This window comes from Perognathus longimembris, chromosome 9 (assembly GCF_023159225.1).
Source record: "Perognathus longimembris pacificus isolate PPM17 chromosome 9, ASM2315922v1, whole genome shotgun sequence".
Classification (NCBI taxonomy): domain Eukaryota; kingdom Metazoa; phylum Chordata; class Mammalia; order Rodentia; family Heteromyidae; genus Perognathus; species Perognathus longimembris.
This window is the reverse complement of record NC_063169.1, coordinates 67,819,776-67,843,745: the sequence shown is the minus strand read 5'-3', so window position 1 is coordinate 67,843,745 and position 23,970 is coordinate 67,819,776. Positions and strand designations below refer to the sequence as shown.

At 48.0% G+C, this 23,970-nt stretch overlaps 1 protein-coding gene across 1 annotated transcript in view; it reads right to left on the bottom strand.

Annotated features, from left to right (window-relative positions):
- Positions 1–23,970, bottom strand: part of Fndc1 (fibronectin type III domain containing 1) — a 64,755-nt gene that overhangs the window by 22,799 nt on the left and 17,986 nt on the right. The window contains 10 exon segments of the mRNA XM_048354558.1: positions 8,929–9,164; positions 9,255–9,486; positions 10,414–10,525; positions 14,117–14,217; positions 15,523–16,231; positions 16,272–16,338; positions 16,341–17,400; positions 18,951–19,139; positions 22,380–22,487; positions 23,597–23,784. Coding sequence (XP_048210515.1) covers positions 8,929–9,164; positions 9,255–9,486; positions 10,414–10,525; positions 14,117–14,217; positions 15,523–16,231; positions 16,272–16,338; positions 16,341–17,400; positions 18,951–19,139; positions 22,380–22,487; positions 23,597–23,784 — 3,002 coding nt within the window.

The following is a 23,970-nucleotide window of genomic DNA, read 5'->3' as shown; positions in this document are numbered from 1 at the left end:
CTTACAGAGAAAAGAAGAGACACAAATTTTCATGCTAAATTAAAGCTAAAAGAAAAAGCATGTGAAAATAATATGCTATAAGACCTTTAAAGAGCAAAATAAAATGCATGTAATTATAATCAGACTCTAATCACTCTTGCTTACAACCAATTTTAACGCATTTATCTGTTTTAATTAAACTTCTGTTTAAAAACAAACACATTGGAGAGAGGAAGATGGTGCTGCCACAGTAGGGAGGCACCCCGACTTGCTCCAACTGAATAGCGAGCTGGGAACTCCAGCACCCAACATCCCATCAACAATCCAGCAAAACCAGCAGCCAGAAGCAGTGGAGAAACGCAGGAAAACAAAAAGGAGTAAAAAAGAAGAGCTGAAAACCTACACGGAGCCAGAGAATCTCCAGGGCACCCTCTCCCCACCAGTAGACCCTGGCACGAACAGGGCCAGGCTGGGAAAGGGGAACCCGGCGATTGGCAGACAGGCTGCCAGGAGCGCAGAGTCCAGACAGCGGGACCCCACGGTCACTAGGGAGAGTGCGGACCAAGACATACGGCCACAGCGGTGACGGGAAGTTCGGGTCCACACCGGGAACGGACGGACGTAAGCGGCTGGGGAACCCAGCGGTGCAGGAGAGAGCCGGGGACGCCACCACGACCTTTCACCACACCTGAAGGACCAATGGCGGCGCGGGACACACACACAATCCAGGACCAGTGAGTCCCCCATTACCCCCTCCCCCAACGGGAGACCAGCTATCAGAGACCCAGGCGCTACAAAGAAGCTAGCTCTCCCTCCCCCTCCCCCTCCCCACCCCAAGGGAACAAAGAACCCCCAAATCAGGCGGGAAGGCCCCATCAGGCTCTGGGAAGACACAGGAGTTTAGCAGGTGAAGGGTGGAGCAGCCCCAAGGCCGCCCAAGATCCTGAATGGGCCGAATAGGCCCCGCCCCCTTCCCAACAGGGGCCGGGGGATGGCTGGCAGTACAAGCCCCACCCGAGGTGCCTGGACCTCGAAACTTTTACAACTAAAATCACAGGCGCTGGTGGGCAATACCAGCACAGCAGGGACACCTGGGCCCGATCACGTCCCTCCTTGCAGCGGAGGCGAGGTCTGAGGGCGCTAACCCGCGCACGGACAGTTGATCCCACTGGGCCCCACACATACCGCCCCCCACAGCGGACTCACGGGAGGGCACAAGCACAACCCAACAACCCGGGGCTCGCTGTGGTAGGTGTACCCCGCTCAGGTGGATGGGGCCGCAGCGGCAGCACACAGGTGGGCGGGGCCACAGCAGCAGCGCCCGCTCTGGTAGGCATGTCTACACAGGAGGGCAGAGCTGTCCATCGGCCCGTGCCCACTCAGTTTGGTGCATTCCGCACAAGTGGGTGGGCCGCCCCTCAACAACACCAGCCCCAGAGCAGCCCACACAGGAGGGCGAACTGCCTGAGAGGTGAGCTCCTCTGACCAAGATACAGAGTGGAAAAAAGAACCAAAGAAGAGATAAGCCTCTATGCCACGCTGAATCAGCAACCAGCAACCAGCAACCAGCAAACCAGCAAACCACCAGGGGCACACTAGGGTCAGCACAGCACAGCGGCAGGACACTGTCCCGCAGAGAAAGACACAGAACCTACCAGCCCCCAAGAGCAGGGAAAGTGACCACCTCAGCAACAACCGAGAAGGTCACGCTCACCCACTGGGAAGCAAGGTTCAAAGCCAAACCCAAACCCAGAGCCAGGACACCAGGGCACAAGGCTCCCACCAGCGGACCAGCGGGAAACAACACAAAACCAACCAGAGAAGCCACCCACAGATCCCCAGATGTGCAAATCACAAAGAAATATAACACAGTTCATCAAAAAGCAAGCCAACTTGCCAGCTCCAAAAAAGCAGCACGACTGAAGAGGAGATGGAGAATAAAAAAGCAAATGAGGCCATGTTAACAGAAATAAGGGAAATCGTCAGAATTGAAATCAGAAAACAATTCCAGGAGTTTAGAGGGGAAGTCCTGAAGGACATCCAGGAAGCCAAGAAAGAAATGGAAGCAAAAATGGATACAATGCAAACCTCCTTTAAAGAAGACCTTAACATCCTGAGAAGTGAAATGCATGAAAAAATAGATTTAAAATACAACTCTTTTTTTTTTTTTTTGGCCAGTCCTGGGGCTTGGACTCAGGGCCTGAGCACTGTCCCTGGCTTCTTTTTGCTCAAGGCTAGCACTCTGCCACTTGAGCCACAGCGCCACTTCTGGCCGTTTTCTATATATGTGGTGCTGGAGAATCGAACCCAGGGCTTCATGTATACAAGGTGAGCTCTCTTGCCACTAGGCCATATTCCCAGCCCAAACTACAACTCTTTAAAGGAAGAAATTTCCACGATCCGAGCTGATCTGACAACCATAAATAGCTCTCTGACATTCATGAACTCCGCAATTGAATCCACAGCACAAAGAATCGACCATATGGAATCCAGAATCTCTCGCTTGGACGATGAAGCAGCCAACAACAACCAGAAAATTACCACACTCCAAGAAACGGTGAAGCTTCAGGGAAGACTAATCCAGGAACTAATGGACAAAGACAAGAGATATAATCTGCGCATAATTGGAATAGAAGAAGGAGCCGAATACCAGAGCAGAGGGCTTCATCATATTTTCAAAAAAGTTATTGCAGAAAACTTCCCCAATCTCACAAGGGACCCCATCCAGGTAACCAAAGCCTATAGGCACCTGGCAGGCCAGACCCCAGGAAAGCCAGCCCAAGGCACATAATATTCAAGACTTCAGATCTCAAGAATAAAGAGCAAATTCTGAATTCAGCCAAAGCGAAGAAAGAAATTTTCTACAATGGGAAGAGGATTCGAATAACAGCAGACCTCTCCACACAAACCTACCAAGTGCGAAGTGAGTAGAAGAACACCATCCAAGTACTACAGGCTAACAATATGCAACCTCGGATCAAATATCTAGCGAAATTGGAGTTGACATTCGAAGGGAAAACCAGATCTTTCCATACCAAAGAGGATCTAAAGGAGTATGTGAATAAAAAACCAGCCCTACAGTGAATTCTAAGAGGGGAAACCCACCTAACAGAGATCGTACAAGAGACACATACAGAAACAGAAAGAAACTACAATAGCCAAAGCCCAACAGAAAGAACAGCTCACTAAAGACAAGGAAAAAAAAAAGAGGAAAAACAGCCCAACAAGAAAATGGAAGGAGAAAAAACACTCTTATCCTTGATCTCTTTGAATATAAATGGTTTAAACTCTCCGATAAAGAGGAGCAGACTGGCAGAATGGATTCGCAAACAAAAAGTTGACATCTGTTGTCTACAAGAGACACACCTTACAGCAAGGGACAAAAACAGGCTCCAAATGAAAGGATGGAGCAAGATCTTCCAAGCAAACGCACCTACCAAAACGGCAGGTGTAGCCATTCTGATCTCAAACAAGCTGGACTTTTCATTAAAATCAACTCAAAAAGACAAAGAAGGACACTACATTTTAATACAAGGAAAAATCCAGAATCAAGACATCACAGTGATAAATGTATACTCACCGAACAAAAGAGGCCCTACATATGTCAAGCAAATTCTCACAGAATTACAGAACAAGATAGATGCAAACACAATTATAGTGGGTGACTTTAATACCCCACTCTCTCCAAGAGACAGATCCAATACCCAGAGGATCAGCCAGGGAGCTGAGGACCTAAGTAACACCATATCCCAAATGGATCTGACAGATCTATACAGAATCTTCCACCCTACAGAGACCCAATACACCTTCTTCTCAGCAGCCCATGGATCATACTCCAAAACAGACCATGTCATAGCCCACACAAAGAACCTCAGCAAATACAAAAGTATTGACGTCATCCCATGTATTATATCTGATCACAGTGGATTAAAGGTAACCCTCAATAACAACAGTTGCCACAGAGGCTATACACATTCTTGGAGGCTAAACCCCACACTGTTATCCAACACTTGGGCCACAGACCAAATTAAAGATGAAATCAACGAATTCATAAGCCACAATGACAATGAAAATACATCACAAAGAAACCTATGGGACACAGCTAAGGCAATACTGAGGGGCAAGATCATTGCCCTCAGCACTCACATTAAAAGAATGGAAGCAGAGCAGGTGAATAACCTCACGATGAAACTAAAACAACTGGAGAAACAAGAAATGACAGAACCTAAATCGACTAGGAGGAGAGAGATCAAAGAGATTAAAGAAGAGAAAAATCTTATTGAAAATAGAAAGACCATTCAACAAATAAATAAGACTAAAAGCTGGTTCTTTGAGAAAATAAATAAAATTGACAGACCCCTCACAAGACTTACAAAAAAAAGAAGAGAAGAGACTCATATACGTAAAATCAGGGACTCCACCGGAAAAATTACAACAAGTACACACGATATTCAAACAATCATAAGGAGCTATTTCCAGAACCTCTACTCAGTAAAAAACAATAATTTTACAGAAATGGATCAATTCTTAGAGAAGTATAAACTGCCCAAACTGAACCAAGAAGAAATAAATCAACTAAATAAACCAATAACTTATGGTGAGATACAGGAGGTAATCGAGAACCTCCCAACAAAGAAAAGCCCAGGCCCAGATGGATTCACCAACGAATTCTACAAAACCTTTAGTGAGGAGCTAATACCAATACTCCTCAAACTCTTCCGCGAAATAGAAACAGAGGGAGAAATTCCAAACTCATTCTATGAAGCTAATATCATACTCATTCCCAAACCAGGCAAAGACCCAACAAAAATAGAGAACTACAGACCAATATCACTAATGAACACATATGCAAAGCTCCTCAATAAAATATTAGCTAACAGGATCCAGAAACTGATCAAGAAAATTATACATCATGACAAAGTAGGCTTCATCCCATAGTCACAAGGATGGTTCAACATCTGTAAATCAATCAACGTAATTCACCACATAAACAGAACAAAAATCAAGAATCACATTGTTATCTCAGGCGATGCCCAAAAATCCTTTGACAAAATACAACATCCATACTTATTAAAAGCTTTGGAGAGAACAGGAATAGATGGAACATTCCTCAAAACAATAAAAGCCATATACAACAGACCAACTGCTAACATCATATTAAATGGAGAGAAACTTAAATCATTCCCCCTAAACTCAGGAACAAGACAAGGATGCCCACTCTCCCCACTTCTTTTCAACATAGTCCTGGAATCCCTAGCCATAGCAATAATGCAAGAGAAGGACATCAAAGGGATCCACATAGGCAAGGAAGAAATCAAGTTATCCCTATTCGCAGACAACATGATCTTATATCTGAAGGACCCAAAAAACTCAGTCCCCAAACTCCTACACCTAATAAACCATTTTGGCAAAGTAGCAGGATAAAAAGCAATCCACAGGGCTGGGAATATGGCCTAGTGGCAAGAGTGCTTGCCTCCTACACATGAAGCTCTTGGTTCAATTCCCCAGCACCACATATATGGAAAACAGCCAGAAGGGGCGCTGTGGCTCAGGTGGCAGAGTGTTAGCCTTGAGCAGGAAGAAGCCAGGGATGGTGCTCAGGCCCTGAGTCCAAGGCCCAGGACTGGCCAAAAAAAAAAAAAATCAATCCACAAAAGTCAGCAGCTTTTCTGTACACCAACAATATACAAACAGAAAAGGAAATTATGGAAACAATTCCATTTACAGTAGCCAAAAAAAGAATAAAGTACCTAGGGATCAACTTAACCAAGGACATGACGAACCTATTTCATGAAAACTATAAAAATCTAATAAAGGAAATCAAAGAAGACACAAGGAGATGGAAAGACCTCCCATGCTCATGGGTAGGCAGAATCAATATAGTGAAAATGGCCACATTGCCCAAATTGTTATACAAATTCAATGCAATCCCTATCAAAATCCCAGCCACATTCTTCACTGAAATAGAGAAAGCAATCCATAAATTCATATGGAACAGCAAAAGACCTAGAATAGCCAAAGCAATTCTAGGCAAAAAAAGCAGTGCAGGAGGTATTACAATACCAGACTTCAAGCTCTACTACAGGGCCATCATAACAAAAACAGCCTGGTATTGGTATAAAAACAGATCGGAAGACCAATAGATTAGAATTGAAGATCCAGAAATAAAATCGCACTCTTACAGTCAGCTGATATTCGACAAAGGAGCTAAAGACATACAATGCAATAAACATAGCCTCTTCAACTACTGGTGCTGGGAGAACTGGGCAGCCATATGCAGAAAACTCAAAGTAGACCCAAGCCTATCACCATGCACCAAGATCAACTCAAAATGGATCAAGGACCTCAACATCAGACCTGAAACCCTGAAACTACTGAAGGACAGAGTAGGAAAGACACTAGAACTTTAGGGACAGGAAGGAACTTCCTGAATAGAGTCCCAGGGGCACAACAAATAGGGGAGAGACTCGACAAATGGGACTACTACAAATTAAAAAGTTTCTGCACAGCTAAGGACATAGCCACCAAAACAGAAAGACAGCCAACCACATGGGAAAGGATATTTACCAGCACAGCAATAGACAAAGGCCTAATATCTGTCATCTACAGAGAACTCAAAAAACTAAGCCCCTCCAAGCCCAATAAACCAATTAGGAAATGGGCAAAGGAGCTAAAGAGAGACTTCACAAGAGAAGAAATAAAAATGGCAAAGAAACATGAGGAAATGTTCAACATCCCTGGTAGTAAAAGAAATGCAAATAAAAAGAACCCTGAGATACCACCTCACCCCAGTTAGAATGGCCTATACTCTGAACTCAGGCAACAACAAATGCTGGAGGGGGTGCAGGGAAAGAGGAACCCTTCTCCATTGTTGGTGGGAGTACAAATTAGTACAACCACTTTGGAGAACAATATGGAGGTTTCTCAAAAAGCTCAATATAGACCTACCCTATGACCCCACCATACCACTCCTAGGCATCTATCCTAAACAGCAAACCCCAAGATATCAAAAAGACATTTGTACTTCCATGTTTATCACGGCACAATTCACAATAGCCAAAATATGGAAACAACCCAGATGCCCCTCCACAGACGAATGGATCCAAAAAATATGGTACCTATACACAATGGAATACTACATAGCAATTAGGAATGGTGAAATATTGGTATTCGCAGGGAAATGGTCAGAACTCGAACAAATAATGTTGAGCGAGACAAGCCTAGAACACAGAAAACAAAGGGGCATGATCTCCCTGATATATGACTGTTAACAAAGGGAGACAAAGAGACAGTAGAGACCAACTCTGTGAAACCAAAAACTGCTTGTCAAATGGTATTTCCCACAGGATTGGGGCAGCGACCCAACAGTATGTAACTAAAACCAAACAATTACTCAACATATAAAGGTCAAAAATTGACCTCTCAGGGGAATACAATAGCTCAAAATCTATGTATGTATGTTCATATAAGACTACTGTCGACATATTGTCTAATATCGACATTGCATTTAAAGCCCTAGGCGAATTTTCTTGGGCGCGGCCACGTGGCTACTGTATATGTTCTTGATACATTGTATACTGTATATATGTCTACCTGACCTAGAGAAGGGAAAGAAAAACCGGGCGTAAGATATCACAAGAAATGTACACACTGCCCTACTATGTAACTGTAGCCTTTTTGCACAACACCTTGTCAAAAAAATTGTGTTCAATTAATAAATAAATTAAAATTTAAAAAAAACCCATCCTCATAAGCAGCAGAAGAAGTCACTACTAGAAATTCAAAGGTAGATTCAGATGGGTACTCACCGGATCAACAGCAGAAGGACTTCCTTCCTCCCCAACTGCACCGTTCCTCTTCCTCGTTCCTCTGGGTGAATTTGATGTTAATTTTCCCTCTTTCTTTCGCACTCTTCCATGAAAAGAATGACTTCAAACAGCATCTTCATGTTGGCTACAGCATTTGTGGCATATCAACGGAGCTGCTCATGCTCAGCAAGGATTCTGAGCGTGGAAATGATCCCTGCGAGGAAAGAAGGGTCTCCAGGCCGCCCTGGCCTAGAAAGATGAGCTCACAGCAGACACCGGAACTCATCTCACTGCGGGAGGAACAGGAATTTATCTCTGCTGTGTCTGAGGCCAATGCTGGCCGGCTCCATCCAAAGCAGTTTGAACGGTGGCCTGAACAGAAAGGACGGTGACCTGCACTCCACTGCAGCCTGGCCCATCGAATCCTAGCTCCCTTCCTCCACGCAAAGACAGGGAGGCACGAAGAACTGTCGCGATCACGTGTGGCGAGGCTGGGAAGGTTCATCCTCACGCAATGGGAAGCTTGCAGCTCCATAAGAAGCCTACCCAAGTGAGGATTCTCATTTTCCAAAGGGAAGGCTGGTTGGTGTCAGCTGCCAGCCTCACTGGAGAAACTCGACATCCCGTACAGATTCACAAGGAAACTGATCATTCAATGTCCAAATGGTGCACCATGGCCAAATCTCACAGATAATCACAAGCCTGCCTGCCTGCCTCTCTTCCTTCCCTCCCTCCCTCCCTCCTTCTTTCCTTTTCTTTCTTTTCCTGTAACAACTACGAATCTACTGACGTCCCAGAAATCACTTAAAGAAACACCAGTTTAAACTAACGTCATAGATTTCCGATTCATTTCTGACTTGGATTGTCGCAAAGGTCACCAAACTAAATACGTCAAGACTGAATTTTAGATACACAATGACTGACATTTTTGTACGGCATGTCCCGTGCAGAACGCCTTGGTTCACCCCGCCTGACAACTCTCACTGAGCCCCAGGACCGTCAACAGTCCTTGGACTACAGCTGGCCCTCGTCAGTGTCCTGCTGCGCTCATTACTTACCGCTCCCCGCAGGCTTTGCCACCCTGGACGCACAGCCTTCGGGTTCAGGGGGGCTGGGTTACCACTAGGAGGAAGCTGGTTACCTTCAGGGTAGCACTCGGGGATCCCATCGGCACCCAGGATCAAGTTGCCATCCTCGTCATGCTGCTCCAGGGTCCCGGGGGGACAGGTGGGGGTGGGAGTGGTGGGTTCAGGGGTGGTGGTGGTGGTGGTGGTTGTCCGAGTAGTGGTCCGGAGTGTGGTTGTTGGGCGCATGGTAGTGGTGGTGCGGCGTGGGGGGAACACGCGGCGGGTGGCAGCTGTGGGTCTTCGGCTGGTGGTGGCTGCCGTGGTGGTGGTGGTGGTGGTGCTGGCAGCCGTGGTGGTGGTGGTGGTGGTGGTGGTGGCAGCCGTGGTGGTGGTGGCAGCCGTGGTGGTGGTGGTGGTGGTGGTGGGCACCGCGGTTGTGGTTGTGGTTGTGGTAGGCCTCATGGTCGTGGTGGGAGGATGGGTGGTCGTTTTGATGACCTCCAAGCCCACCAGGGGCTTCCCTCCGAGACTCAGGATGGGCTTCTCCTGGGCACTAGCCAGGGGTTTGCCGTGTCGCCCCTGCCCAAAGAGGGGGAGACCATCAGGACTCACCACAGGGGTTCCTCCCCGATCTGAAATGAAATCAACCGGAGGGAATGATCCAGAGGAAACCAAAAGTAAGTAGAAAGGGTCTCTCAGCGTTCCTGTATTCTATTTTAATCAGCAAGAGGTAATGGAATAACTAGCAGCGTAACAGCCTAGGAGGCAACATCTGCCGTGCAGACATGAGCAGCCGATTGCAGCTTCACCGCTCTGCATTCCCTGTACCAATGCACACATCCTTCCACTGTCATGTCCCGCCACGCGTTCCTGAGAAGACTCAGTATCTCCCTCCTCTACTACGCCGAGGGAGGAAAAGGTTACTTTGGACCAGGGATAGCAAGTTTTCTGTACGGAAGCAGAGAGCCAATATTTTCATGCGTACAGGCCAGATGTTCTCTAGCACAACTATTTGACTCAGTCCTTACACAGTACTTAGCAAACGTGTTCGATGAAATAAATGCTTCTTGATCCCAATAAGACTTTGTGCATAGATACTGAACTGTTAATTTCATGTAATTACCACATGCTCCAAAATCATCAATATCATCTCTGGGGTTTTTTGCAATCATTTAAAATCCGAAACGCTATTCTGAATTCACAGGTCTTACAGAAACGTGCACTGGATAATGGGTCGTAGATCTCAGCCCTCTGCCCTCTGGCTAATTTCCTATACAGTACCACACTCTTACATGTCTAGGGGTGGAGTTCGCAGGAAACAGTTAACTAATACTGTTCCAGGGAGAGTCCCGCCTATTCCTCCCACATGGCTGAAAGGAACTGGCTAAGGGCAACCACTGAAAATGAGGGAGAAGGAAGGCAGAAGTTATTCTACATCTAATCCAGTACACTTCTGTTTTTTAGCAACATGTTCATGGATAAGACGTGACCGGGCCCTGAGTTCGGTCTCCGGTAGTAATTAATTTAAGTAAAATGAAAAGGAAGCCGTTCTCACGCACCCACGATAGTGCGGCCATCTCCTCCCAGTCTGACCCGAAGGGGGTTGCCTTGCGAATCTTGGAGGTATCTCCCTTCCGCATTCAACACCAGCCCGCGATCCAGATCCACGACCTACACCCATGCACAGAGCGGAGAATACACCGACACTTGAAAATGTTCACGTTGATCCAACTTCCTGTGCATATGCTAGAAGCTTCCATGGGCAGGGGGAGGGAAGCCATTACTTGAATGGGTAAAAATGCTTCTTATCATTCCCAAGACTTAAAAAACAAAAACCTGAGGAGGTAACAGATAGTACAAGAAATGTACCCACGGCCTAACGTATGAAACTATAACCCCTCTGTACGTCACTTTGACAATAAGTAATTATTTTTTTAAGAAAACCTAGATATAAAGTGACATTTCACATCCTATTTACCCATGTTCTACATAAACTACATTTTTCAAAAATACAAAGATGTTCCAAGTATCGTTACCACACAGTACATTGCACTGAACGCCAAAAAAAGTAGAAAACAGCTTAAGGATCCATCAACTGAGGAAGGAAATTAAATTACAGCCCATAGGAAGCCAATTAAAAGGAATAAGGGATTTCTCTGTCTATTCATCTATACTAATGTGTACTCAGAATCCAAAACTGATTAACTGCAAAAAATAAAAACTGTATTCATTTCATTGCTACCTGTAGGGGCACAATCATAGCTAGTCTGGAGGCTGAGTTAGGGAGGACCACGGTTTGAAGCCAGCCAAGGCCAAAAAACCCCTGCAAGACCTCTTCTCAACCTGTGTACAGTGATGGACACCTGTGTCCTAGATGTGGCAGGAAGTGTAAAGTAAGAGGACTGAAGCCAGCCCCAGCCCAGGCACACATCAAGATCCTATCTGAAAATAACCAGCATAGAGAAGGGCTAGAGGTATGGCTCAGTGGTAAGAGTACCTACCTAGCAAGTGTAAGGCCCTGAGTTCAAGTCCTAATATTGCCTCTAATAATTGTGTTAATTATTGTATGTAAAACTTCAGAGACAACAATTGTGGAAAGACTGAACTGTGGATAGTGGTTATCTTGGAGAAGAGGTTTAGAGTAGGGAATACTTAGTTTTTTTCTCAGATATTTCTAAATTACTTTAACTTCTTGCTATGAACACATATTCCTTGTGCTTAAAACATAAAACGTTGCCACTGTACTGCTTATATTAAAACTTACATTAAAATTTAATTTACAATTATATGGCTTAGGATAGAATGCATGGCAAAAGTGTTATAGGCTAAGACACTGTAAAAATGTGGAAGAATTAACATCTCTGTGAAGGAATAAACTCACATTCTGCACTGTTGTGTCCTCAAGCCTGTTGTTGGGCTGCCATTCTCCTCTCTACCCTCACACCACCAGGCCTCTTGTCAGACACACAAAGGGCAAGTCCTACCTTAGGCATGGACTGGACCAGCCCACCAGTGACCCCAGGCTGACGATATTTGAGACCTAGCCCTCCACATCACCATGTCAGAGAGGAAATCCCATAAACAGGCCACTTTATTGGATGTCATTTTGGTCACTAAAAATAAGATTGATTTATTTAAATCCAACTTTCCAAATCTACTCCAGGGGCTGAGAGAATATGGCCTAGTGGCAAGAGTGCTTGCCTCCTATACATGAAGCCCTAGGTTCAATTCCCCAGCACCACATATATAGAAAACAGCCAGAGGTGGCGCTGTGGCTCAAGTGGCAGAGTGCTAGCCTTGAGCAAAAAGAAGCCAGGGACAGTGCTCAGACCTTGAGTTCAAGCCCCAGGACTGGCAAAAAAAAAAAAAGAAAATTAAAAAAAAATCCACTCCATTCTGTTTTCATTCAAAACTGCTTTCAGTGATGGTATGGTCTAATTTGCACTGTTTATTATAAATTTCTATTCTTTTGAAAAAAAATGACACAATGTAACATGTGATCATCTAGGATTAAAATTTTCACAAAAACCTTGAATTCCTGAACATTTCATTACAAATGAAAGGTTTTGACTGGGAATTCCACAATGAATTCTTTTTTACTCTTTCAAAGAATATGATTTCTTGAACATTACATTCTATTCCTTATTTTCAACCCATAAAAATCCCCTAAACATTTATTTTAACCCCAGAAGAAGTTTTTAAAAGTTTCTTGGTAGACATAAAGTATCAGTCCATAGTTTTTAATTTTATTCAACCAAGTATTCAATGATTGCAAAACTAAACTGATTTAAATTACCTATTTGATTTAGGGTTGTTTGTTTTAACCCTGCTTCCTTTTTACAAATGAGATGAGACAAGTAGAAGAAAAAAACGCTTAATCATAGAGAAAACTAAGAATGAGAAATCAATGCAGCTGAGAAGGCAGGGAAAACATAGCACATTCAAGAGCCCATTCTTCAGGCCTCGTGTGACCCCTGTGACCAGATCACACATTTGTTTAATTTCCTATCAGTCAAAACAAAAAAAGGAAAAGAGGGGGCTGGGGATATGGCCTAGTGGCAAGAGCGCTTGCCTTGTATACATAAAGCCCTGGGTTCAATTCCCCAGCACCACATATACAGAAAACGGCCAGAAGGGGCGCTGTGGCTCAAGCGGCAGAGTGCTAGCCTTGAGCAAAAAGAAGCCAGGGACAGTGCTAAGGCCCTGAGTTCAAAGCCCAGGACTGGCCAGAAAAGAAAAGAAAAAAAAAAGGAAAAGAGGCTCAACAGTCCTAATCTATCAGCTGCGTGAGAAACAAAGTGGTTACTCAGGCAAATCCAAGATTTTCTAAACACTGACAGAAACTATATTCAAGTATCTTCATGTAGAAACAATCACAAATAGAGAAGAAAAAGAATAAGAATGTTTCTGAAGCACAGTGGATATCATGTTGACTTAATGCATGAAAGGTTCCTAGTAGAAATGGGTTCCTTTTCCTTTCCTGAACTCTTAGTTTTATTTCTTTATTTTTGTGCGTTGGTTCTGGGGCTTGAGCTCAGGGCCTGGGTGCTCTTCTTGAGTCTTTTTTTGTTCAAGGCTATCTCTCTGCCACTTGACTCATAATTCCACTTCCAGCTTTCTTGATGCTTAATTGGAGATAGGAGTCTTGTGTACCTCACTCCCAAGGCTGGTTTAGAACCATGATCCTCAGATCTCAGACTCCTGAGTAGCTGGGATTACAGGCGTGAACCACCAGCACTCTGAACTCCTAAACTTTGAGCTCAACCTGGCAGTGCATACCGGTAATCCCAGCACTTGGAAGCCTGAGTCAGGAGACTCAAGAAGTCAAAGCCAACACAGGCTACATACCAAGACCCTGTTTCAAAGGGAAAAAATAGGGAAGGCTACTTCATTCATTGGTACACTGTGTCCACAAGTTTTCCTGTTTGGTTTTGTTTTTGTTTGCTTGCTTTCATGTGTGTGTACGTGCTGGTACTGGGGCTTGAACTCAGGGCTTGGGTGCTGTCCCTTACTTTTTTGATAAGACTGGTGCTCCACCACTTGAGCAACACCTCCACTTCTAACTTTTGGGTGGTTAATTGGAGATAAGATTAGAGATAAGGGTCTCAGGGACTTTCCTGCCTGGACTGGCTTTGAACAGATCTCAGCCTCCGGAATAGGTAGGATTAGGGGGGTGGTGGGCTATCAGCACCCAGCTAGTGCCTATGAGGTCTTTCCCAACAGCACGTGAACAACCAGAATGTCTAAAGAAGTTTACCCTACCCACTTGGTTCCTTGAGGGCCATTGATAATTCTTTGTCCATTCGGTTTCCCATTACTGCCAGAAGAGACATTTTCTTCCACATTCCGTCTGCCATTATAACCTAGATAGTGCAACAACCAACACACAAATAATAAAGCCCAGCAAACTCAGTATTTCTGACCCATTGGCTTCATACGGAACTCTAAGTTATAACAGCATTTCAAACACAAAAAAGCATTTTAAACTCACAGCTCCTATGTGGCAGGTGACAATAGTCACACATGTGACCTCACATGACAAGAATGGTTACCAAAGTACAGCACAGTCCATTTTCTGACAAGACCGGGAGAGTGCGGACGTGACACCTAAGTGAAATTTCTTCCTAGAGCTTCTGGCCTTGGTGGCTCTCAATGAATTGTAGCCACTCAGAGGGCACAGGATGATTAGGACAAGCCCATACGTAGCTCTCAGGGTCCTCCTGCTATTCCCTCAAGCAGAAGAGCTGGGGTGGGCTCTCTGGCGCCCACCCTCAGTTGCCCTCTGTGAAGGTGCAGCGCAGTCTCTTTCTCTGAAGGTGGCTCAACTCTAGAGATGGCACGGGGAGAAGCACAGAAGCCGCCCTGGGTTTTGTCTGCTGACTTGGGGGGCCCACACCGTCTCTTCTTGAGAACAGTGGGCCTGAGGTCTCACCAGGAGTGAGGCAGGCGGCAGCCTAAGAGCTCTGGTTACCAGGAGAGCCGGCATGAAGCTCATCACAAGATCACCTTCTCTGTTCTTCAGGTTAGCAAATGGCTGGGTGCAGGTGGCTCATGTCTACCCCTAGCTGCTCAGGAGGCTGAGCTCTGGAGGATCTCAGTTACCAAGACGGCCCAGGCAGGAAAGTCCATGAGACCCTCACCTCCCGATAACTAGCACAAAGCCAGAAGGGGAGTTGTGGCTCAAGTGGAATTGTGTATTGTGTGTTGGTTCTGGGGCTTGAGCTCAGGGCTCTTATTGGGTCTTTTTTGTTCAAGGCTAGCTCTCTGCCACTTGACTCATAATTCTACTTCCAGCTTTCTTGATGCTTAATTGGAGATAAGAGTCTTGTGTACCTCACTCCCCAGGCTGGTTTAGAACCATGATCCTCAGATCTCAGACTCCTGAGTAGCTGGGATTACAGGCGTGAACCACCAGCACTCAGAACTCCTTAATTTTTTAGCTCAACCTGGTAGTGCACACCGGTAATCCCAGCCCTTGGAAGCCCGAGCCAGGAGACTCAGGAAGTCAAAGCGAGCACAGGCGACATACCGAGACCCTGTTTCAAAGGGGGAAAAATAGGGAAGGCTATTCGAGCGGAGAAGCCAAGGGGCAGCGTGCAAGTCTGGAGTTCAAGGCTGAGCACCGGCCTACCCAGAACGGACCGCGAGCCGGGGCCAAGGGCGCTTACCTTGCGCCATGGCGAGCCTGGCGGGCGGGCGGGCGACGGGCGTGCGGAACCGGCGCTGCATCCGCTGGCGCAGGGACAGCATGGGCGTGGTGGACGCCGGGCCGGCCGGGGCGCGGGTGGGGGGCGGCGGCCGGGATCGCGGGCTGGCCGGGGGGCCTGGCGTGGCGGGGGTGCCGGGGGACGGGGAGGCCCTCGGGGGGCTGCCCGGAGGCGGGGCTCGCTTTCCGGGAGGGGCGTCCTCCTCGTGCGCGGTGCCAGCCTCGCCCTCGGCGCGCGGGCCGCCCCCCCGGGGGCTGGAGGGCGCCAGGGGGTGCTCCTGCCTTGCGCCCTTCCAAAGCCCGTCCCGGTCCTCCTCGTCCTCGTCCTCGTCGGTGGAGACCGACTGCTGGGATCTGGACGGCAGGGGACGCTTGGACGGCGGCGCGTGGCTCGCGGCCTTGCCGGCCACGCGGGCGCCGGGCTGCGGCCGGGGCGCGGGGTCCCTGCTGCCTGCGGCCGCCGGGCGCGGCTCGGGGCGGGCCGGGGCCGCGTCCTCCTCGTCCCGGCTGCTGTCCTCCGAGCTGCTCGCCGAGGAGGAGTCCCGGCCCCGGCTCCGGGGGGCCCAGGGGCCGCCGTCGCCCCCCGAGGACGTGGGGTGCAGACGCCCCGCGTGGGCCAGCGCGAGCTGGGGCTGCGAGAGCGACCGGCCCGCGTCCCCGTGCGGGGCGGCCCGAGCGGGCGCGGCGGGCACGGGGGGCTGCGGGCGGAGGGGCGCGGGCAGGCGGGGCGGCCTTTCCGGGAGCCGGCCCGGGGCCAGCCTCCTGGGGACCGGGGCCCCCGGGGGGGGCTGCGGGCTGGCTCCTCGCGGGGGGCTCCTCCCTAGGGGGTCCCGGCCCCCCGACACGGGCTGCCCGGAGGAGGGGGACGCCTGGCCGCTGGCCGTGGTGGCCCACAGCGGCTTCTCGTCCTGCTCGCCGCCGTGGGTACCGGAGGCGACTCGGGGGGCCCCCGGGGCGGGTGGGGGGCCCCAGCCGCCGCCGGGCCCGGCCGGCATCCTGCCCTTGGCCGGGAAGGGCTTGCTCCTGGGCGGGCTGGAGTCCTCGGGGCGCGCGTCCTCCCCGTCGGGGGCCTCCGTCCGCGCCTGGCCCGAGGGGGTCCGAGCGGGCCCGTGGGGGCTGGGGCCGCCCTTCCAGCCCCGGGCGAGCGCGGCCCCCGGGGGCGGGCTGGAGGACCCCCTGCGGGGTGGAGAAAGCCTGGACGGCGGGACCTCCTCCCCCTCCTCCTCCTCCTCCCCCTCCGGCGTGGGGCGCCCGTGGGGCGCAGGCCGGGGCCCGCGCGCGGGGCTCCTGTCTCTGGGGAAGTGGGGGGCGGCCGGGCGGCCGGGGGGCAGCGCGGGCCGGGCCGCATGGGGGCTCCGGGGAGAGGCGGCCTTGGGGCGGTGGGAAGCGGCCGCGCGCTCCTCCTCGCGCTTCCCCTCCCGGGCCGCCCCGTCGTCGCCATCCTCGTCGTCCGTGGTCGCGCTGGGGTGCGGGGAGGGGGGCGGGGCGGGGCCCCGCGAGTCCACGCCCTCCTTCCGGGGCTGCACCTGCGGGCGCGCCCGGGCTGGGGTCCGCGCAGGGCCCCCGGGGCCCGGTCGCCGCCTCGGGTCTCGGGCCTCCGCGGGGAAGGGGCGCGGGTCCTCCTCCTCCTCCTCCTCGTCCGTGACCTCCGTGGACTGCAGGTCCGCCTCTCCGGCCTTCTTGGGGCTCCTGGGCGCCCCGCCACCGGCCAGGATCCTGCTCTTCACGTCGAGGAGGGGGTCCTTGGCGTTGGTCCGCGGGGGAGAGGCGGGAGGCCGCGGCTCCTCGGACTTCCAGGCCTTGTCCCTGTCCTGCTGGGCAGCCAGCTTGCTGGCAGCGGCTGCAACAGAGGTGGCAGGAGAGCCAGCATTAAAGAAAGAAAGAAACCGACTCAGAGAGAGGGGTGAGAGAGTAAAATGACACCCAGGTGGTCCATCAGTCTTCATGACGCCCTGGAAACACGCCCGCAATTACAGTAGCAGGCCTCTAGGAAGGTTTGCTTTAAGGAGGAAACACAGCCCAGCAGATGGGGGTGAACTGCACCTGTATCTGTTCTCTGGCTCCTTCCCCCAAATCACACCGAAAGACAATCACTGACATGGCGTTTCCAGTGCCTTTGACACTGCAAAGGAACTAGCGATCATTTAATGGGATCATTTAATGGGTACGAGGGAATGTGCATAGTGCTATTCCAATGTGCCTAGGTGCTATTCCAATTCTACTCTTTTATGTATGAAGCGTGAGCTCCTTTGGGGTCTTGGCATACTTAAAGGTCCTAGGACCAGTTTCCTGAAATCTGGAACAGTGATGAAGTCATTGGCTTTGGGGTAAGTACAAAATCTTATGTTGGGAGCTAAAAAAAAAAAATAGTATTTTTAAAATGCATTATAGCTGTTCTTTCTCTTTTGCATGATGAATGGTGCTCTACCAAACATCATCTTTAGTAGAGAAAATGGACAGAATAATTTTATGAAATGAAAAAGGCAAATGATACGTATTCCCCTTTTTGCCTTCACCATCCTTCAATAAAGGATTTAGGCCCCTTATAGTTACATATGTATATGTGTATGCCAGTTATTGGGGCTCAGGTTTACTCCAACACGTTTTTACTTGCTTCCCCCATGCCTGAAATTCCTTCCATAACAGATACATTTGCGGTTCCAAAATAAGGCTTACAATGAGAAGACCCCTGGTATAGGCAAATAGTCTATGAAATCTGCCTTGGCTGGAGCGCAGAATTGACTGGGGAAGGAAGGCTGTTGGGGGGAGGGGCCACACAGCAATGGGGGCCAGAGGGAGCGAATTCCATGTCTTCAACGGATTCCTCCAGGACAAATCTGTTTCCCACTGCAGCATTGGTGGGGGCCCTCACAGCACATAGAGTGGGTGTAGAGCTCCTTATTGCTGGAAAAAAAAATATGGAGAAGCAGGAGAGAAGACACAGTCCCCAAACAGCCATCTCCATGGTTGGTTTTGATACCATATAAACCAGACAACTGGAAATTCTTCTGAGTAGAGTTATACTCCAAAATAATGGAATAAAAATGTAAAAAGTTTAAAAAAAAAGTCCCAGTGCATGGGTAAAAATGCTCTCTCCCTATTAATTAAACTTAACACCTCCCCCGTCATTACACTTTGATATAAGTCATGGCAGAACAAGCATATCCATAGTCCTGGAATGATGACTCATGACTCACACTAGCAGTTGTAGTCTTTGGGAAGATCAATTCCTAAAAGCATCACAGACACACCTTAGGAACCAGTACGGAAACTGGGTCCCAGGAACTCACCCGCCAAGAAGCTTTAAACCAAAGAGCAGGATTCAAAGTCACACAAAACACACGACAAATGGAGAGAGTTGGGAGACACAGCCACGGATGCAGCGCTTACTTGTTGGGATAGCGACAATGAAGGCTTTGGAGTGCGGCCCGGGACCTCTCCTGTTGGTAGCCCGGATTTTGAACAGATAGCGTTCCCCAGGCTGCAGACCGTCCACCAGGGCGGAGGTAGTGTGTCCAGGGTAGGTGAGAGACTTGGCTCCGAACGGCTTGAGAGCCGGGGCGTAGGAAAGAATGTATTCTGAAATGATTTGGCAGAAGGTTGGAAGGAGGGAATGGAAAACAGTCCTGGGCCCAGCAGACAGACTGGATGGGCAACATGAATTAGAACTCGCAACACAAAAATGAAACACACTAGCAGGGCGCGCCAAGTCCACACCTGGAGCAGGAAGGGCAGAGGTGAACTCTCTCATTCAGACACCAGACAGGCTTCAAAGGTCATGGACAGGCAATTTGCTGTTTTAAGATGCTTAAGCATATGAAACCCAGGAGGCCACTCTTTAGATAATCCACAAAAATACGTACACATATTTATAGACAAAAAGACAATATCTAAGAATTGATTTTAAATAAACGCTCACATCTTCAAGAGCTTCAGTTTATGAGGCTTAGTTCTTTCTATTAGCAAACTGAGCCAGAAGAAAATATTTATTTGGAATATAATTTCACTTTTGTAAGAATTATAAAAGTTCTTACTCCACAATGTTGATAAGGATGTTTCACAAAATTATGTGTGTGCATGTGCGTGCGTGTGTGTGTGTGTGTGTGTGTGTGTGTGTGTGTGTGTGTGCAGTTGCTGAAGGCTTGAATACAGGGCCTTATGTTCTCATTTGTTTTTTTGGTGTTTTTTTTTTTTGGCCAGTCCTGGGCCTTGGACTCAGGGCCTGAGCACTGTCCCTGGCTTCTTCCCGCTCAAGGCTAGCACTCTGCCACTTGAGCCACAGCGCCGCTTCTGGCCGTTTTCTGTATGTGTGGTGCTGGTGAATCGAACCTAGGGCCTCGTGTATCCGAGGCAGGCACTCTTGCCACTAGGCTATATCCCCAGCCCTGTTTTTTTGGTTTTTTGGTCAAGTATTGTGCCTACCACTTGAGCCACACCTCCCCTTTTGTGCTAGCTAATTAAAAGAGTCTCATGGACTTTACTTGCCTGGGCTGGCTTCAAACCCTCAGATCTCAGCCTCCTCAGTAGCTAGGAGTATAGTCATGAGCCACCAGCACCTGATATTCAACAGAATTTAAAACTGTAGTGGGCTGGGAATATGGCCTAGTGGTAGAGTGCTCGCCTCATATACATGAAGCCCTGGGTTCAATTCCTCAGCACCACATATATAGAAAACTGTAAAGTTGCTACGCAATATACTTATGTGATCTCCAAGGTTTCCACATTTAACTAGCCCTACCTATAAGTATATTATTTCCTTGAATTTCAAAAACCATAGAAAATTCAGTCCAGGGAATTAAAATTCCTCTTCAATTGCGTAGAAATACTGTAATAGTCATATTTTAAAGCATCATTTTAGCCCTCAACTAAAAACTATCCCTCTTATTTTCCTCTCAGAGAACCCAAGATTTGCAAAGCTTAGCAACTCAGTAAGAGAACAACTTATTTTAGAAAATAACCACAGAGAATCACAGAGAAATCAACCAATTAGAAGGAAGATGAGGGCTCTCTTATTTTAACTTCCAATCTTTCAAAAGAACATTAATCTTAAAACTTTCTACCAAATGGTCTTGCAGCATTTATCCACAAAACAAAACGTTCTTTTCTCATGGAAAAATGAGTGAGCTAGTCATTTGTGGTGGTCAAAAGTAAGAACTGAGAGAACCCATTCTCTAAGTGTGTAATTCTGATTTTTTAAGGGATTCTATTCATCTGGAAAAAGTATTCAACCATGTAAAGCATGTACTCTTCTACTATGTTTTATATTTCTTATGTGTGGAAAATGCCCCAACAAATTATGTTTCAGCCCACTACTATACCTTTGTGAAAACTAAGCAGAGATAGGACATATGCGTTTTCATGTATGGAAACTCAATTTGCTGGGTGTGGTGCCTTATGCCTGTAATCTCTGCTAGCTGGAAGGCAGGGATCAGGAGGACTGAGGTTCAAGGCCAGCCCAGGTAAAGCATTAGTGAAAACCCTCTTAACTGAGCAAGTCGGGATGTGAGGGTACACACCTGTAACCCAGACTATGTAAGAGAAATGGGTACAAAAGCTGAAGTTCGGAGCTAGTTTTGTGTAAAAGTGAGACTCTGAAACATAATTAAAAGTCAAAAGGGCTTGGGGAATGGCTCAGGAAGTAGAGCATTTGCTTGAGTCCAAACCCCAATACTTTCAAAAAGGTCTTTTAAAAAATACTCAGTAGCTCTCGTTATTTCTAGAAATATTTACTTGGTGATTAGGAGCTCCTTTTAGCAAAGAGCTATAAATACAAACTAAGATGTAGGCAAGAAAAAGGCCAAATCAGGAGTAGGTGATACATGGACTAGAGCAGTAATAACTGTCTTTTTTAAGACTAAAACTATCATCAGCTAAAAGAAAGCCTTTATTCCATTGACAGCCCCAGTAGCCAATGCTCAGACTGTCATCGCAATAACTCTCTAAAAGGACCGACTACGTCTTTCTTCTCTTCCTTGGCTTCTGACTCATTCCAGCGGGGGGGGGGGGGGGGGTGACAAGCAAGAGGAGCAGTGTCAATGCAAAAACAAAAACCGTTCATTGATATTTCCAGTTAAGAAATTTTCAAAGGAGACTGGCAGTGATGTTCTAGATTTCTTGAAGCTTATACAAACTGTCCTGGATGCATTAGACTAAAGTTGTCTGTCAATCCCTAATAACAATAAAAGAATACTCAGTCTTCATTATTTTCTTACTCCAAGAGGGTTTTTGTATAGGAATGATCTGACTCCTCAGGATGTCTTCAGACTTCTGAAAGTTACTGGAATGCTTTTACATTGCAGTGAAAAGATTTCTGGGTTTATTTAGTGTTCTCAATAGACTGCTTTAATTTAACTAGTTGTGAAGACTATGATATTTTTATTCCTTGAAAGCTCTGATATTCTTTACTACTTTAGCGTTATGCTTTCTTCAACCTCAGTAAATAAATACAGATGACAAACAGGAAATAAATCCATTTTCTGGAAATTATTATTACTTGAGTGTCTCAAGCCCATTAAAAGTATTTATGGTCTCATTAAAGGTATTTACGGCCCCGTGGGGTTCCCGCTGACTTCTAGTTCCCCGATCTTTCCTGGCACACTGAAAAGCTCAGAGCCTGAAGCTAGGATGGTGAAGGCGCGGTTCAACCATGTCATTCAGAGCATCCCTGGAGATGAGAGCACCTGCGTCTCAGACAATGAAAACCCCGCCCGAGAGGCCCGGGCCCTGCACTTAGCACGTCCTCCCCGGACACCTGAGCTGTGTACAGAGCAGGGGGCATCACAGTGGGTACCATGGAGGGCTTACGCAGGGGGCGCCTACCTTTCACTCGGCCCTCTGTCTCGGGCAGTGGGTCCCAGGATGCCTTGACCACGGTAGGCTTGCCGCTGACTGGCCAGACGTTCAAGTTTTCGGGAGCTGTGGTGGGAGCTGCAAGGCGACCAGGAGTGGAACGTTTTACGGTGCTCTCGTGGGCAGCCTGGCCGGCACAGGCACGCAGGCCCAGAGCCTGCACTGGCCACCGGAGAGCCCCTGTCTTCACTGGATAGCGCCAGAGAGCAAATTTTGCACTTGCTCTTTGAGGAGGAGAGTGATGGATGTCACTTCTGCCCGTTTAGGCAGGGAGTCTAGACAGAGCTAGGGAAAGGCCTTTAGGAATCCAGGATTTCTCCTCATGACTAAGTAATGAAATAGATAAAGATTATGAATAAGAAATCCACTACTAAGAAATTTCACTACAGCTTGTAAGGACACAATGTATACGACATCACAGCCCTGGCTACAAAGAAAAATCTCCCCAGACGCAGATAGAACTTCAGCCCCAGGAAAGAAATAGATGGCTTCTGGCTTTGAGACATATGTAATTCACCACAAGGACCCCCATATATGACAAAGACTTGCATATCTACCCCCCGAGTCCCAATGGATCCACATGTCAGATCCACAAGATAGCAAAAGTCCAGCAGAAGGATAAACATGGACACAAGACAAGGTCCCCAACTCCTCTGCATGTATTTATCATCTTAAAAGTTTAATTTCTTTTCATGCCTACCTAACTCTAATCCTAGCTGCTGGGGGATGGGGGAGCAGCAGAGAGATCCAGAGGATTCTGTGGATCTCAGAAAACCCAGGAGGGAAGTCCAGGGAGACCCAGTCTTGGCCAATCAAATGGTGGGCATGGTAAAACATATTTGTATCTCGGGCTACATGGGAGGTAAAAGCAAACACATATATAGGAGAATCACAGCCTAGATCAACTAGGGCAAAACCCAAGACTACTCAAAAACATCACTAAACCAAGAAAGAGCTGGAGTGTGGCTCAAACTAGTCGAGAGGCTGCTTGGCAAGATGAAGGCTTAAATCTTAGTACTGCCAGGAAAATAAAAAAAATATACTAAGAAATACTACCAAAATCCAGGTTTCATGTGATTTTTTTTTTAAAAGCACTTATGCTAGCCTTGGTCACTGCTCACTTCTTAAGCTGCATTGCAGGAGTGATTCCCAGACTGGAACCCCACCAGCCCAGCCCAAATACAGACCCGACTCTGGCGTTCTTTGGAAGACGGACGTGCTCCACTTGCCCTCTCTTTCCCCCTGGGAAATACGGACTGCAAACTCGTACACGGTGTCTGGAATCAGGTTTTCGATCAACACACGTCGGTGGGCGATTTGCTTGTAGTCCCACCTGGCTGATTCCCCCTTTTCTCGATAGCGCACAGTGTACTGTCTACAAGAAAACACAACACAGCCATGGAGCCTGCTGACAAATCCTCTGCGGGTGAACCCCATGGCCCTGCCCCGTCCTGCCCTGGACGTAATGGACAGCTACTGCAGGGAGCAACCAGAGCAAAGAGGTGCAAAGCCAACGCTTTCCATGACGTGACAGAGAAGCTGCTTAAGTTCCAGGGTCTAA